Source organism: Papilio polytes, unplaced genomic scaffold, assembly GCF_000836215.1.
Source record: "Papilio polytes unplaced genomic scaffold, Ppol_1.0 DF823912.1, whole genome shotgun sequence".
Taxonomy (NCBI): domain Eukaryota; kingdom Metazoa; phylum Arthropoda; class Insecta; order Lepidoptera; family Papilionidae; genus Papilio; species Papilio polytes.
This window is the reverse complement of record NW_013525292.1, coordinates 1163610-1180814: the sequence shown is the minus strand read 5'-3', so window position 1 is coordinate 1180814 and position 17205 is coordinate 1163610. Positions and strand designations below refer to the sequence as shown.

The following is a 17205-nucleotide window of genomic DNA, read 5'->3' as shown; positions in this document are numbered from 1 at the left end:
CAAAACGAAACTAAACAATTGTGCGACAGTTTCAGGTGTGCGCGCGCAAAAGCCGAATATTGAAACAAACGCCGCTTACGTCATCATTTAGAATACAATTTTAGTTAAAGCTGTCTCATAATTAAAGACATATTAAAACATTTTAGTACTTGAACTTAAGTCACATTACTAAGGTTCTCGGAAAGCGTCTATCATGTGTTGTAATTGTTAAGGTTTCACGTAACCAACATGCGAAGTTAGAATGCAAAGTCAAATATAAGTAAACCTCTGTTGACTTAAAGGCAGCTGGTAACTTCTGGCGGTGTTGGCCGCATAAACATCGCCTTGTTTGTTCCACTTTGTTTCGTAACTTGCATAGTTTATTCATTACGATACTGTTATATTGAAAGCGTGTAATGAAATGGTTGGATAGAAAACTTTACGCAGAATTCCTAAGTTTTAAAGTTTTAAAAATTTTAGAACATAGTCTGGAAGGACACAACATAGGTTAGTAAGATTTTTTTTAAATGCTGATTTACAAACAGTACAAAGTCGCTGATAAAAACTATAAGTGTATTAAAACAAAGTCGCTTCGACTCGAGTCGACTTTTTATATTATATTAATATTTTTTAATAAAAATATTATAATGAGAGACATAAAAAATGAGAATTTGACGTAGTCATAAGAAAATCTATCCAAGGGCTTCAACACATTGGAGTAAACATACAAATATTGATTCTAATTTATCAAACAAATTAATTCCTTACATAAGATACAATTGAGAATTCAACATATAGTAACAAATACATTATCCCTTTTCATGGTCTAAATGAGGTCCTAACAATACCTTCTTTCGGATTACAGCAGTAATTCGAAGTCGAGTGGAAAAGGTGTAATGAAGTCGGACGCTCCAACGAGACCTCAATGTTGTGAGTTAAAAACATTGATTGCGGTTGATAAGGTACCCGAAACATGTGTGTTTATCTAAAAGGATAACAGAAAGGTATGGTGTGGCATTCTATACAAGTTAAATAGATTTCTTAATGAATAGAATCGTTTAAATTATTTCTAAATGCAAATACTTTATTTGTTCTTTCATTTTTTATATCTTACGCCCGCAACTCCGTCCGCGTGGAATTAAAATAAAAGTAAGTAGCCTATTCTTCTTCCAGACTATGTTTTACATATATACTAAATTTCATCGTGACCCGTTCAGCCGTTTAGGCTACAAACTCTAACAAACATCCATCCATCTAAACTTTCGCATTTACAATATTAGTATAGTAAAGTATGATAACAGCAATGCATAATAAACATGTATGTGAAATACTTAGTAACATCTTATACTCGTAATATCATACAAAACAATTCCTATAGCTTTATAATAATAGTTACACACGAAGACTAAGCAAACAGAACAGTTTTTTTTTTAATATCATAAAGTGCAAACGAGCAAGCGGCCACCTGAATCAGCCGAAGTGACCGCCGCACGTAGACATTCGCAATAGCGGATCAGTTGCCTACCTTTAATCGACGGAGGAGGAAACGCATATAAAGAGGACATTTTCCCTTCCTTTACATCTCCTCCAGCGTTTAGTCCACGTTCCCTTCCCATCCTATTCTTATAAGTAAAAAGTGGGATGTTAAATAGACTAAAGTTGGGCCTCCGGCACCACTGTGAGTCGTGGTGTACCGGCCGAGCCGACCTATTCGTGCCAAGATGTTAAAGCGGACTCTACCACTGTCATGCACATACACATATAACTTGAACAAACACACCGTCAAAAAATAATAATCGTTTTTCGCGTGTGTTACTTCAGTACTGCACTATCTACTGCTCTGGCTTGTTCTGTCTTCATGTGAAAATATCATAAAGGAGATATAAAAGTGAATACGACTGAAACAACTGACTGCCATTTGGTAGCTCTTGTCCCTCGAGTGTACATTCCGTCATAAAGACCCTTGCACTAAGTTGCTTTATAAAGGTGAAAAGTGCCCCTGGCATAAAGACCGAAACACATAAACTGAGTAAATAAAAACAGACCTATTTGTAAGACTACTTTTCCACCAATCGACCTCTGTTACTTTTAAGTGTAATGTAACAACCACTTTAAAGAAATTGGTTAAACTGTTACATTTAGATTCTACATTTGGCTACTTGCATCTAAATGATGATCAAATTTTAAAGATAGGATACTAAACAGTTTTTTTAAAGCTTTGATCGTTATAAAATAGTTACGTTTAAAACCGTTAGTAGTTCTGATATTGTTCTGCTCAAAGTCACACGTGTTCAATGTCGCACGACGAAATACGCTAGTGGAATGAAGGTTTAAAGTCACTTACGTTTCGCTCCGACACCCGCTGACAACACAAGCAGAGCGCCAAAGAGTATCAACATGTTGTGCGCCATTTTCACTGCAACAAATAAACAAAAGTCAATTTATTAGGCAGGAAAAAACATACAGACGAATTGAGTACCTCCTTCTTTTGGGAAGTCGGTCAAAAAGTAAAATAACAACTCTCTATTTTCATTAAAATAATTTAGTTTTTGTATAAAGAATGAGGGAATACAATGTTTATTCACGAACATTACAATGTAAACCCACGTTATAAGAAATAAATATGACGTCACAATTCAAATCAACACACCCTGCTTAAATTCATTAAACACCTTTTGTACTTCAAACCTTTGAAGTTAGCGGTTCTCTCTTAAGAATAACACTTTTTGTAACAATTTTAATTACAATGAAAAGAAATTCGTATCTCAACTTTTCTCTTTTTATAATTGTCGAATTATGGCAACACTTACAAACTCCATTAACATCAAAGTGAAAATATAATAGCTTTTGAGTTTAAAAAGCCGTTTGTTAATATTTTTAGCCAAAAATTATCGAATTCTTAAAAATTCAGGCTGACCATCGACCATCATTTCCAATAAAAAAAATTATTTCAATTTCTATTTAGTTGATAACTATAAATTGATATATAACTTTAAACTGTCGTGGTTTTTATAAATATAATGTTCGTAAGATGCTGATTCAGCCCGTGAACATGGCGCTGTGCCGAAATATCGGGGGCTAAAACAATTCAATCGTGGTAAGAAACCCGTATCTTACGAACATTATAACTATAAAGTGTACTGAAATAAATGCTTAAATCACTGTTAAACCTTTAACACCGCCATAGGACTCAGTTCTGACAGTTTTAACTGAACAGTTTGACGTAAGTTAACGACTGAAACTAACCTCTAAAACTGAACGCCTGTAGCCGGCTTAACAGTTAAAACTCAATGTATTTAGCGGAAAGCCTCATTTCTAAAAAAAAATTGAGTTCCAAATAAAAATAATTGATTGTTCGAAGGTTTTTAAACTAACACTTCATCATCATCATCATCATCTCCCCTGTCTTATCCTACTCCCGTAGGGTCGGTGCACCGGGTTTTCGTCCTCTAAAGCACTCTATCATCCGTCATCTCAGTCATCACTCTTGTTTAAAACTAACACTTGCTGTTAATAAAAATGCCTTGAAACAGATATAACTTTAATTGCAAACAATCTTGTAATACAAATTATGTGTAAACTGTAATCGTCATTTATATAGAGCCTTTTGAAGAGTGTTTCTAAAAACATTAACAACTTCTCGTTAATGAATTTCGGACCATGTATTCAAAATCTTTTTCATTGAAAGGAACGCAATCCGCTATCAATTGACACCCATTCAATTTATAAGAGTCATGAATGGAATTTTAAAATTAGTCCGTATTCACTTTAAAAATTGAAAAAGACCAATTTTAGTTTACTTCTTCTCTACATAAAGTTAGATCAAATGCCATACAAACACGCCCTTTATACTTTATTCATGTTTTTAAATCTACCAATATATCTATACTATTATAATAAAGCGTAAACACACACTTCATTGTTGCCTAAGATCTCAGCAATTACAGCATTTTTTTGAATAATTCTTTTTTTCATAAAAAGCCCTACACTTACGTCACGCTTTAGGCTATATGTTTTTACGCCATTTAACTTAGGGGGTAAATGTTTTGGATAAAACCCCTAATGTGGGAAAGAGACCATAAGTTGCTGCCAACATCAAGGAAGCAAGGTTGCCATGGTTTGTCATGTCATGTCATTTTGACATTTGCAATTGACAATTTGACACATGTAAACAGTAAAATAATTTTGTGCTGATGGAATCGCACGGGAACAGCTAGTACATGTAATAAAATTGGAGTGTTTGTAATATCAAAAGAAAAATTCCAGATTTCGGGAAAATGATGTATTTGCGTTGCTGATAACAAAAAACGAGTTTAAAAATTTTTTGTCTGTCTGTCTGTCCGTAAACCGCGTATGTTTCGGATAATTTTCGAAACGGTTTGACCGAATTCGACCGGACTTACACTGAAGGGTAGCTAACATAGACATATTATAGCTACTTTTTTATCTTAATATTGCGTGGACGAATTTGCGGGCAACAGCTAGTGTACGCATAAATGCGTTCATATATTTTAATTTAGTCGACGAAGGAAATAATTCTCTTATTGTTAATATGTTATCGTTATCCTGGTTTAAGACATAATTAAATTGAATTTCAACAAGACCCGACCTCTCAATATTTCTACTTAAAGGTAACATTGTTAAGAACCGCACTTAGTTGTCCTTTTGTAATGGATTTCCGTAACGTAACGTCACTTGCAATTACTTATTCGTTTAGAAAAATGGCCTTTATAACTTTGTTTCCATTGCCGAAACACGTACGAAAACATTTTGTTGATCTTTACATTATTTTAAAGAAAATAAAGAATATAATAATTTCAAAACACAATTCATGACGTAAATTATAAACATAACTAATATCTTGTTATTTGAATAAACTTTTTAAAAACTTTGTAAAATAATTAGCTGTTCCTGTGCGGATTTATACGCATGCAATAATAAAAACGTTTTTATATCGATTACATTTGTCAAATTCTCAATTCCAAATGTCAAAATTACCGTTACCATAATAATCTCGCTTTCTTAAGTTGGCAGCTTTTAGTTTATGGTCCCTTTCCAACAGGAAATTTTTTTTTAATTTATTTGCCCCCTAAGTTTAATAGCAAGAAAATGTATAGCCTAAAGCGTGTCACAAGTGTAAGGCTTTTCATAAGAGAAAGAATTATTTAAAAATATGATGTGATTGCTGACATCCTACGCCACAAAGTATTGTGTGTTTAAGCTTTATTATTTATTGAAGTATAGAAAAGATTTCAATTTTTTAAAAAGTTTTGACTACTTCGTTGTCTAATATGCTACTGGCATACGGATGATCTCAGGGCTCTCGCGGAAGATCAGCGTTGGGAGCCTCATTGAGTAGCACCTAGCATTTAAAGCAGAGCGGTCAGCTCAATCCGGTCAACATCACAATGGTTTGTTTCTTTATTTATTTATTTATTTATCTATTCATTAAATACATGAAATAATTATTATATTATTTTATTTAGTTAATTACATTTTTTCGCTACTTAGCTACTACGTTATGTTTGTTTTTCTCTTATTATTTCTGATTGTTTGTATTGCTAAGGATTAAACGTTATTTTATATAATAGAACCGCTATTAAATAACTTGTACGGATTAATAGGTAATATTTTTCCAATAACTATAATCAACAATAATATTTCTATAATAAGCAAGTGTCTTTTCAGCCCAGCAAAGGTTGAATGGAATAGATTTTTTCATATCATCCAATTACATAATGAAAACTTACTCATATTGTGAAGAAAAGTATACGAAAATGTCAAAAATACTCTTTTTAGATATTCCACGATAATCGTATTTTAGGAACATTTTAAAAGCAGGTTATAATGAATTTAGATTCTATTTATATTATCATATATCTTTATTTCTTACTCTCTATATAATACATTTTACAAGATTACAAAAATAAAATAAAATATATTATATAATATAAAAAATAGAGCACCACCGGCTGCGGAATCCGATGACTCAAGCAACCAGTGGTCAGGGCTGCAGAGACAGGAACCTCCTCACTAGTCGTGCGGTTTCTAAAATAACCGCCTTTTGAATCGGGCCCTTAATCCAACTGTCTAGCGAGAGCTTCTTGAGGTGTTGGTCGAAGCTCTTCGCTATCAGCCCGTGTACCGAAACGACTATCGGAATAATGGTAGTCGATTTCATACGCCATATGGCGGTAATCTCGTGAGCCAAATCCAAATATTTTAATAGTTTCTATTTATATTATTATTAACACAGTTATATTTACAGTGATTTAATAAATATGTAAAATTATTACGTCCAAAAATAACTTAACATAAGTGAACTCCCGTATTAATATGGATGACCCTTCCCTTTGGTTCACCATAATAATTATCAACACAAACTATATTATTACTAGCTGTTCCCGTGCGACTTCATCCGCGTGAAATTATGAAAATTATATTTTATTGTTTACATTTTTCAAATTATAAATGTCTAAATTACATGACATGATGACAAACTTGCTTCAAGATGTTGGCAGCAACTTATGGTCTTTTTCCCACATTAGGGTTTTTATCCAAGATATTTACCCCCTAAGTTAAATGGCGTGAAAACATGTAGCCTAAAGCATGACGTAAGTGTAGGGCTTTTTATTAAAAAAAAACTATTCAAAAATATGCTGTAATTGCTGACATCTTAGGCAACAAAGAAGTGTGTGTTTACGCTTTATTATAATAGTATAGATAGACGACTATTAAAGACATTTGGAGTCGATCACAAAACTTAACTAGCATCAAATACTTGTATCTTTTAGTTTTAATAAGTTTTTTTTCTTATAAACAATACAATAAATTAACTTCACATATGTAAAACAAATGAAGTCAACAACACTCAAAAGCTTCATAATTACAGGGAAGTTTTGTGTTGAAAAGGAAACAATACACACAACAACTCTCAATCAAGAGTATATTCATATGGTTTAAAAATTGTTACTAAGTGTAAAACAATAAAACTTGATTCCGATTCCTTTTAAAACATAAAAATTTAATAAATCTTTCTTCTTGAATATATATTTCTAATAGGTTAATACGGACGTAATAGCGTAGTTAAAATAATTATCGTAAAACACTAATGTGCCATTTACTTGCACTTTATTATTTTATTACACAAACTAAGAAGCAGATAAAAGGTTATTTAACTTCAATATTAAAACTGGAATTAACAGCAACATAATCTTACTAATATTATAAATGCGGAAGTTTAGATGGATGGATGTTTGTTAGAGTTTGTACACTAAACGGCTGAACGGATCATGATAAAATATAGCTGTAGATGAAAGTCTGGAAGAACATAAAGTGTAGTCACTTTTATTTTTTTTAATTCCACACGGACGGCGTCGCGGGTGGAAGCTAGTTACTAATATTATAAATGCGAAAGTTTAGATTGATGGATGGATAGATGGATGTTTGTTAGAGTTTGTAGCTTAAACGGCTGAACGGATTTCGATGAACTTTGGTATAGATGTAGGGGATAGGAATACATAGGCTATTTATTTATTAATTCCACGCGGACGGGGTCATGGACGAAAGCTAGTTATTTACATGTTCAAGGGGTTACAATACTTTCTCTTTGCTTTTTTCTTCACAAGGAAGATATTAACTTGATTTTATTCAACAAACGGATGCAAACTTTACGTTAAGTTACTTTAAAGTTATATAAGTTTTAAGGACCTCATTCTTCGGGATTCGACATGAGAGGAGTCGGTTCCGTTTGCTTTACTTATTGATTTGAACAGTACGAATAGTTAGCAAAGTTTCACGTATTTGATACTCTATATGTGCATAGATAATGTTTAAATTTTATGAATTAACTAGTTTTCGCCCGCGACTCCGTCTGCGTCGAATTTCAAAAAACAAGTAGTCTCTGTATTCTTCCAAACTATCCTCTACATCTATACCAAATTTCATTGAAATCTGTTCAGCCGTTAAGGCTACCAACTCTAACAAACATGATTTTGAAACATTTTTTTTTTATAAAAATGAAAAAGAGGTTAAATGGAAAGGTAAAACAAGCTATTATTTTTAATAAGCAATTAAGGGTCTTAATGATTTATTAATATTCAAGCTATAAGGTAAAATAATTTAAAAAACATAAATGCCTTATCGAAGTTCCAGCCGATTATATTTAAAATTTGTTAAATAACTTCAAATAACACTGCCCGCTGAGAATTACGAAAGCCCTTTGACGAACACCAAAAAAGTTATAAATTTTCCTCTAAAGGTTTTTATTTAAACTTTCTTAACTACAAATTATTTATTTTTGGTATTTAAATTGTTGAGAATTGTCATTTTTAATAACCATCCAAACGTAATGGTTGTTATTAATTACATTTTGCGGAAAAGTAATAGAAAAAGGTTTCCGTACATTCTTAAGTATAAATATTATTCCACAGGTTAAGTAAAAAGGGTATTGTTAAGTAACTTTTCCTTAAGAATTAAACTTTCTCTGATTAGATTAAGTTGGGTAAGTGCTAACGGATTATGGGATTATTTTCCTTCTACAAAACTAACTTACTTACAATCAATTCCCTTAATTATGTAATTGAGTAAACCATTTCATTATTAAAATTATATTAACTTCAGTATATGTTTTGATAACTATCTCCAAATGATATACAAGCAGTTTAAAATAATGTATTTTGATTACGCGCGTCGCCAGCCAATAACCAAGGGGCGACAACGTCCGCGTTAAAAAAAAAAACAAAAGTAAGTAGTCAGTGTGTTATTTCAGACTATGCTCTATATTTATGTCATCAAGATCCGTTCAGTCGTTTCAGTAAACTATAACAAACATCCATCTAAACTTTCGCATTAAAATATTAAGTAAGATTTTAAAGAAAATGCTTCTCAACATGTTGTCCAATTTAGTAATGAAAAACTGACAAGTTTTATACGAATTGAAAGCATTTTTGTTTTTTTTCAAAGATTTATGCTTAGTAATAATCTCAAGCCCACAACACACCGGCAGTTTAAACTGAACAATCCAAATGTACCGTTAACACGTATGCAGACAAAATGATAACTGACTGACAGTCAACTTTTTCCAAAAGGTGTCAGTTGAACGTGTATTGCAGACTTTATATTTACAAATATCGTAAATGTTTTGGGCAACGAAAACCTACATCTATTAAAACGTTGTTTAAGAAAACAAAAGGAAAACATAAAATAATCAAGTGTTGAAGTTTGGAGCGATTCTTGATTAGGAGCTAATTTCCCTTTTATTCAAGCAAAGGTAATGTCACAATTTTTTCATTAATGAAGCCATCTAAAAGATTTTGTTGACTTTATCGAATGTTTACTCTTTTGTTTTAAATAAAGAAAATTCTAAGAAGAGATTGTAAATAAACCGATTTGATCGAAGAAAAATTGCTTATTTTCCTCATTGACGCTAAAGAATTTTGATCACAAATAACTTTGTTACTAAATTTGATTTTGTGAATACATATCTTAAGGTTTATATATACTAAGTTCCTTGTATAAATCCAGGTGGTTTAATATGAAAATACCTAAATAGTTTTATTTAAATTTTACCTGCAATCTTTAAAACTTAAAGCAAATGAGAGGAAGGATTGGAATTTTAGAATATTTTCTCCATTGAGAAACTTCTTTTACAGAAGACACTGACTGATCTTATCGTTACATAATAGTGGCCCGTTTGAGTCTCCTTTTAAGACCACAACCTAAATAGTTAAATAAATATCTCGATTAATCAATCGTACTTCATGCTAATATTATAAATAAATAGTTTTTATGAATTTATGGATGCTTTACCACGTATTTATGAATTTTGATGAAATTTTGCACCGAAGAACAAGTAGGTTTCTTACTGAGACATTTTTTTTAATTTCGTGCGAACAAAGTCGTAGACAAAACTAGTTGTAAATCAAATTAACTGATAATTATTATATCATGTGATGTGAAAACTATGATCGTAAAGTAAGTCGCTATAATAAAAATATTATCTGAATTCGATCACAGAAATTTGTTATTCCAATACACAAACCACTTAGTCGATTGTCTTTGCAAATCGTTATTGAATAATTTCGTATTAAATCTGAATAAAGGAGAAAAATAACATTCATTGTCACCTCTTTTTGACCGACTTCCCAAAAGAAGGAGGTACTCAATTCGACTTTTTTTTTTTTTTATTAATTATGTTCTATCGGAAAAACAACTAAATAATGATTTTAAAACTACATTGGGATGTTGACTTTCAACTTTTATGTCCAAGCGATTACATAGTATATACGCCACAGGCTTTTGTCTCCGACTCCGTGTGGAATTAAAAAAAAATAAAGTAAGTACCCTATGACTTGATGTTCTTGCAGACTTTGTTCTACATCTATGTCAAATATCGAGATCCGTTCAGCCGTTCAGTCAACTCTAATAAACGTCCATTGATCTAATCTTTCGCATTTATTATATTAGTAAGGTTGAAATACACTAATTTGAACTTTTTGAGAGGTATTCAACTGCGAATAGCGTATGAGGTGTTCCCTTAGCATGAAAAGTTATACAACATATACTTTAAGACTGAAAACCGTTTTAATACCAGCTTATTCTACCTTCTTATTAAGTTAGCCGGTACCATCTTTCGACTGCACCATCACTTTCTTAAGGTGGAATCATTCTTAAGCGCTAGGCTTAACAAACATTGAATAATGGAAAAAAAATGGAGTTTGCTATAAAGACAGATGAATGTTATGAAAACTTTTTGAATGCAAGCCTAAGATTCAAATTACGACCGGTTTTGAAAAGTACAATAAAACTAAGAAATCCCGTACAAAGCTTGTAGTAAACTTTTTAACGACAACTTGAGTGGAAAAAGTTTATCAAGGGATTATTTGGAACAAGATGGACAAGTACATTGCTTACAGACGTAATTGAAAATTATACTTTAACTGAAAAATTTTTAGTTTTTTTATTAAACTAGTAAATGTGTTTTTTTTTTTATTTTCGTAAGTAATATTAGTTAAAAATTAATAACACTCTTAACTGCATATTTAGTAGCTTTTATTAAAGTTTTTATTATTATTTTGGTACCCATTAAAAAAAATTAAAGAAAAAAATTCAAGTTTTAATTTTTTTCTCTTTTAAAAACAAGTAAAATGGTAGTCAACTTAGTTAGTACTTACCAAAGGTTCTTGTAGGTTGTTGTCGAAGGTTGTCAGGGCAGTCAGCACATGTGTCTTTGGGCGTGCAGGTTTGGTTGTGGAGTGCGCTTGGGCGGGCGAAGCGGGAGCTTTTAAGCACCCGTCACAGAGCTTAAAAAGCGCGCGTAGGACGTTTCGTGTAAAGTAATGAATTGTTTAGATCTGATATTTTAAGGTACTGTTTAGTTTAATACTCGCGTACAAATGGGACTTTTCCACGTAACGATTTTCCGTAAAATTTCGTACAGACATATAAAAAAATTAGAATAAAACAAAAAATGTCTTTCGAAGAAGTCATGTAAATTAATAGTTAGCTATTTACATCAATATCAGCAACAGAAGCAACTTTAAAATCAAGTGAAACCGACTTAAACCGAGTTAACTTAGGAACTTTAAAAAATTCTTATAACTGTGTATTTTTTCTTCCTTATCTAGCAGTATAGCACTGGCCAAAAAATAGTAGAATAAAAAGGCACACTTCATAATTCTTCTCCGTTATCATAAAAATATTCTTTGCACACGTCTACAAGATTCATAGGTCTACAATCCGCCCTGCGCTCGGCCACTCGCAGCACAGATTCGAAATTCCTATGCTAGAAAGAGACGATGTCATAGCACCCTCCCTTCCTCCCTTTCCCACCCAAACTTGACGCGCCGGTATCAAGTTATTAAAGTTGCAATCAGTTGATTATGGAGTTGTTTTCATCGGTTTATTACAGCTGTAGGCACTCCAGTGGATTTTTAATTACGCATATTACTGCACGTTAACGTCGAATACATAAATAAGCAATAAGATAGGAAATGTCAGGTGTTATGTACTTAGACTTCATGAAGTTGACTCAATGCAAACTAATTCTGTTAAATGATAACTCACTGCAGCACTTAGAGTTAATTTTCTACTAAGAGTCACCCTTAGAGGAAACTTTTCCTTTATACTAAGCTGGGCGGATTATTCCTAACCGTCACCCCGCTCTGTCCCCACGTGGGGACAGATAAAAACTAAAAGTTTCATCCGTTCCACCTTCTGCGACGACCTATTTTAATTTCATAACGGTTCCATCTGTCACCTTATTAGTGATAGTGCGACTAAAAAGTGGGACAGATGAAACTTTTCATTCTCAGGTGGGGACAGAGCGTGGTGACGGTTGGGAATAATCCAGCTGGACTATTTGCTGCGCGACTTATTAGAGACACTAAAGGTAAACATGTTGTATCTGAACTTGTAAATATTTTGAATCGACTTTAAAAAAGATAGGATTCTTAAATCGATTGTTTTTATTTTAAAATGATTATAATATTTATGTCTGATTTGCGTTGTTCTTAGTTTAAAGTTTGATGTGGACTATTCCTGTCATTTGATTATTTTTTTAATGAAAAACTATTGCGTAGTTTACCGAGTCTTTCTTTAATAAAGTGTACGAAAACTGGGTTAAAAATAGAACATTTTTAATATTCTTTTTTCTAAACATTCTCAGTTCCCGCTCCGATTGTAAATAATGCATGCACGTAAGTTAGTTTTCGTAGCCGTAACGCAAATTTGAATAATTTGCGGCAAAATTATTACAGTGATATTTCGCTTAGTTATGAATGATAATGTTCTATAACATTTTGTGATATTTTATCTTGCTTAATTCTAATATTATGAAAGCGAAAGTTTGAATGGATGGATGTTTGTTACATTTGTCCAATACGCCTTAAAGGAATATAATGTTTGTCGCGCATTTACTAAGTTTTTTTATATTCCTTGCCGACAGTTTCTGACAATAGCTAATTTTGTGATATTAGAATTATTTGTAATTCTCACAATTGTACCCAATTGCGCTTTTAAAAACTGTATATTATTATTGTGTTTTTTTTTTATTTCAAATTTTAAATCATAATAATCAAAGATGTTATTTCCATTATCCCAAATATAAAATAATTAAATTAAATTTTAGAAAGTAACTATAAAAAAGATTTTCCTTTTTAAGTAAACTATATTTCTTTTTTATATTCAGCACTCAATGAAACATTACTGATGACAACAGTCTTTTGTTATTCAACAAAGATTAAGGAGCTGTTCTAACTAAGCTGCATTCTATTTGCTCTTTAAACCTTTAAACTTGTCTTATTGTTTTGGTGTCCCTACTTTAAGTGAGAATTAACTATAGGTTCAATACTGAATAATTTACAATATCGTTGTTAAGGAATTGACTTGTAATCTACAGACCCTGTGTTTGAATCCAGCCATAAACTAATAAGATTTTTAAATTGTATATGTATATAAGAAAGCTTCGGTGGTTCAGTGGTTTAAGCACTTGACTTGTAATCTACAGGTCTTAAGTTCGAATCCCGTCATATACCAATGTGATTTTCGATTTTTCGAAATTGCATATGTATAATTTACCCGACGTTCTTACGGTGAAGGAAAACATCGTGATGCAACCTGCACATATCGACGAAGAAATTCAAAGATATGTGTGAAGTCAATTAACCCGCACTTGGCCAGCGTGGTTGACTATGGCCTAGTCACCCTAACTTAGGGTAGGCTCCGAGCCCCTCGGTGGGGACATATAGTGAAGCTGGTGATATGTAGATAAATTACCCGACGTTCTTAATGATGTGTCGGATATGATCATTAAGTTATTAAGTGATTCTATTCTTATATTCTTCTCATACAAAAGTTTAAAGCCACGCCCGCTGTAGAATTCTCACCACGTATAATCTCTATTACGTCGCAAGATCGTTTTCATTTGAAAATTTTTATAATAATAGCCTAATATAGTTAAAGTTAGTTATACTTATTCTTCTAGAACAAACCCTTCTGTTAATCACTCACATTTATAAATGTACAGGCTATAAACTGTGGTATTGTTGTGTTTATTTAAATTTCTGTATTTTGGTTTTGATGGTTGCGGTTAGTCGTTAGTAAAGAGTTTTCGAGAATAATAGACTATTTTTAAACAATCGCCTATACTACAATTACCAACATACAAAAAATAGAAAGTTTACCTTCAATAGCAGTACTAATGTTAGAGTAGGGCCGGTGACCGCCCAGGGCACCGAATATAAAAGGGCATCACAGGACCATGAAAGGGCGAACGAGCGCCTTTATTCGTATGGATTTGTATTGACGTTAGGTGTCGTCGAAAAATCTCGCCCAGGGCACCGTTAACGCTAAAACCTGCCCTGTATTTACATCGCAGATTATTTCTTAATTAATTTATGTTTAAAGATAGTACAAAACAAAATTATATCCTGTACAAATGTGTCCATTCCGAAGTAAAAAGTAATAAATGTCCACGAAACATTGTGTGCATATATTTGCATAATTCCTCGCTCGTAAAGTATCGTACAAACTTATGTAAATGTTTCAAAAATTTCGTTCCTCAGACTCATTTATTCTTGTTTCAATTTTTTTATCTCACTATATTTATCATTCAGATTTTATTATTGCCCTATTTTGACGTAATATTTCATTTTCATCATAATAATAGATAGTAAGGGGCAACTGATATCAATAAAACTAGGAATTCATTAGTTTAAGTGGTAGTGGTGTGCCTAGTACTCACAACAATGGTAGTGCCCGCTTTAACATCTTAGCACTGCAGGGCCGGCACGCCCGGTGTAATACCACGACCACACAGAAGACAGGCGTGAAATGGAAGCAATTCCGTGTTTCGTCTGATGAGTGTGGTGCCGGAGGCCTAATTTAAGTCCCTTTCTCTTTATCACCCTTTTCTTATAAGGAGAGGATGGGAAGGGGAAGTGGATTTGACGGTGGAGGAGATGCATAGGAAGGGGAAATATCCTCTTTATGTGCGTCTCCTCCTCCGTCGTATAAGGGTAGGCAACGCATTTGCAATTGCGGATGTCTATGGGCAGCGGTCGCTTCGCCATTTTGGCGGATTCAAGTGGCCGCTTGCTCGTTTGCCACCTTATGTTATAAAAAAAAAGTTTACAAACCAGACTAATAAGCTAAAATTAGAGAGGCGTTTCCTCCATTTATGGACAGAAGAGAGGTAAGTAAGTGTTCTGGAGAAATGGAGGGAAATAAAAGAGGACACAATAGTAGAAATGGGATGTATCATAGACCATCATTCATCATTGTCTTCAAATCCATAGATATTTTATTTCTATATCTAAATATTCCATCGACAGATGGCTCTGTAATGAAAATTGCTAATTCTGTGCTTACCTTTTTACCACTGGTATAGTGGTTTTGTGCACATTAAAGTCGTCATTAACAATTTCCAATTTTCCTGTAGAATAAAATCGTAATGCTATAAACATTTGTTCCAACGAAGACAATGTAGATTTTCGGAGCGAAACTGCAATCATAGCTGGATAGATGAATTCCCTTCGTTTACATAACGATGTTCATATTTATGATGCTATTATCAATCTCGCATCCTTGACCAGATCATAGCGCCATCTTGAGGAGGCCTGGCCATGTATCGAACTGTCCTGGCCATCTATGACTTGCCGGCTTCATTAGCCATCTGTTCTGCAATGTAGGCTATTGTCTGTTGGTTTTATTTCATTAACCGGCTAAAATTTAACTAAACTGAAACAAGTTTCAATGGAAAAAGAGTTCAAGACACGTAGTTCGGAAGATTTGTGAAGTTATAGAATACCTATCTCATGGTTAAATGAACAACGTTTGAAATAAGTTTTTTAATTGAAGAACTGTACATATTTAGTCGAAACAAACTCGAAATGATTATTCTTTGTTTGGAAACCCGTACCAAAAGCGAGTGTTTAACATTTTAAATGATTTGCTTTTCATTAAAGAAAGTCACACTTAATTATATCCTTACAATTCTATACGGCTCACAATAATTACTCAACATTCTACGAAACAAGATTCATTTGTTCTCGCTCGTTAAATTTTATTAAGAAAATACATCTGTTTTGTTATTCTAATGCAATCATACTATACTATTATAAATGCGAAAGTTTAGATGGAAGTTTGTTAGAGTTTGTAGCCTAAACGGCTGAACGGATTACGATGAAGTTTGGTATAGATATAAAGGATAGTCTGGAAGAACACATAGGCTAATCACTTTTATTTTTTTTAATTCCTCGCGGACGTAATCGCGGGCTGTAGCTAGTTATAATAAAAACTCTAATACATTATACAATATTCAACAAATGTTTGTTATGTGTACAATTTTTCCACAACTAACAGGCTTAATTGAAATTTTTCCAGTTGCTTACAAGTACAGTCGCGTACACCATTTGTCACTGCCTGAACACTTTTACAAAATAATAATAGTGCAAAATTGAATGTGCTCCGTACAATGAACATTTGTCATAACACATCATTAGCAGGTTTAATATATTTGATCGAATTTCTAATAGATTGCTTGATAATTTCAAAACTGTTCATATTTGATATAACCTCAAACCTTACCGTTAATTAAATTTATCGATTAAAGCAGTGATTCCCAAAGTGGTCTATATCGACCCCTAGGGGTCTATGACAACCTGCAAGGGGTCTACGTCAGCGAAAAAAAAATTTGGGGGTCCAAAAAATGAAAATGGGGGTCAACGAAAGTGGATTTCAACACATACACTGATAGTACCTATTTACTTACATCATACTATCTTAAAATATCAAAACATACGTATACATTATATATAAAAATACATATGAAGTAAAAAAAATATGATATATGTTTGTAAAATGTGTCTTCACTTAAAGTTTTTAACACTAAACATCGCTACAGTTAGAAATTTACAGAATTTACAAAATCAATATCAGGTATGTAGGTCTACCCAACACAGAAAAACATGGAAAGGGGTCTACGACACAAAAAAGTTTGGGGAACTCTGGATTAAAGCAAGTTAAAATTTTTGAATAGTTAAATTGAAGATTAAAATACTGTTAAACGGTAAATTATTAACACAAATATGTAGGTATTATGTTAATATGCTATATTATCTTACATATAATATGCTGAAGACATTGTACTTATTTATAGTTTATTGTTGATAGTCTCCCTCGCTGTTCTCTACCCCTTCCACGTTACTTAAACTCCTTCTAGTCTTG

At 32.6% G+C, this 17205-nt stretch overlaps 1 protein-coding gene across 1 annotated transcript in view; it reads right to left on the bottom strand.

Moving 5' to 3' along the window:
- LOC106102696 overlaps positions 1-11234 on the bottom strand; it is an 18063-nt gene extending 6829 nt beyond the window's left edge. The window contains exons 1-2 of the mRNA XM_013282246.1: positions 11154-11234; positions 2324-2395 (exon numbers count right to left, since the gene is read on the bottom strand). Coding sequence (XP_013137700.1) covers positions 2324-2390 — 67 coding nt within the window. The 5' untranslated portion in view covers positions 2391-2395; positions 11154-11234. The remainder of the gene's footprint in view (positions 1-2323; positions 2396-11153) is intronic.
- Positions 11235-17205: the final 5971 nt, after the last annotated feature.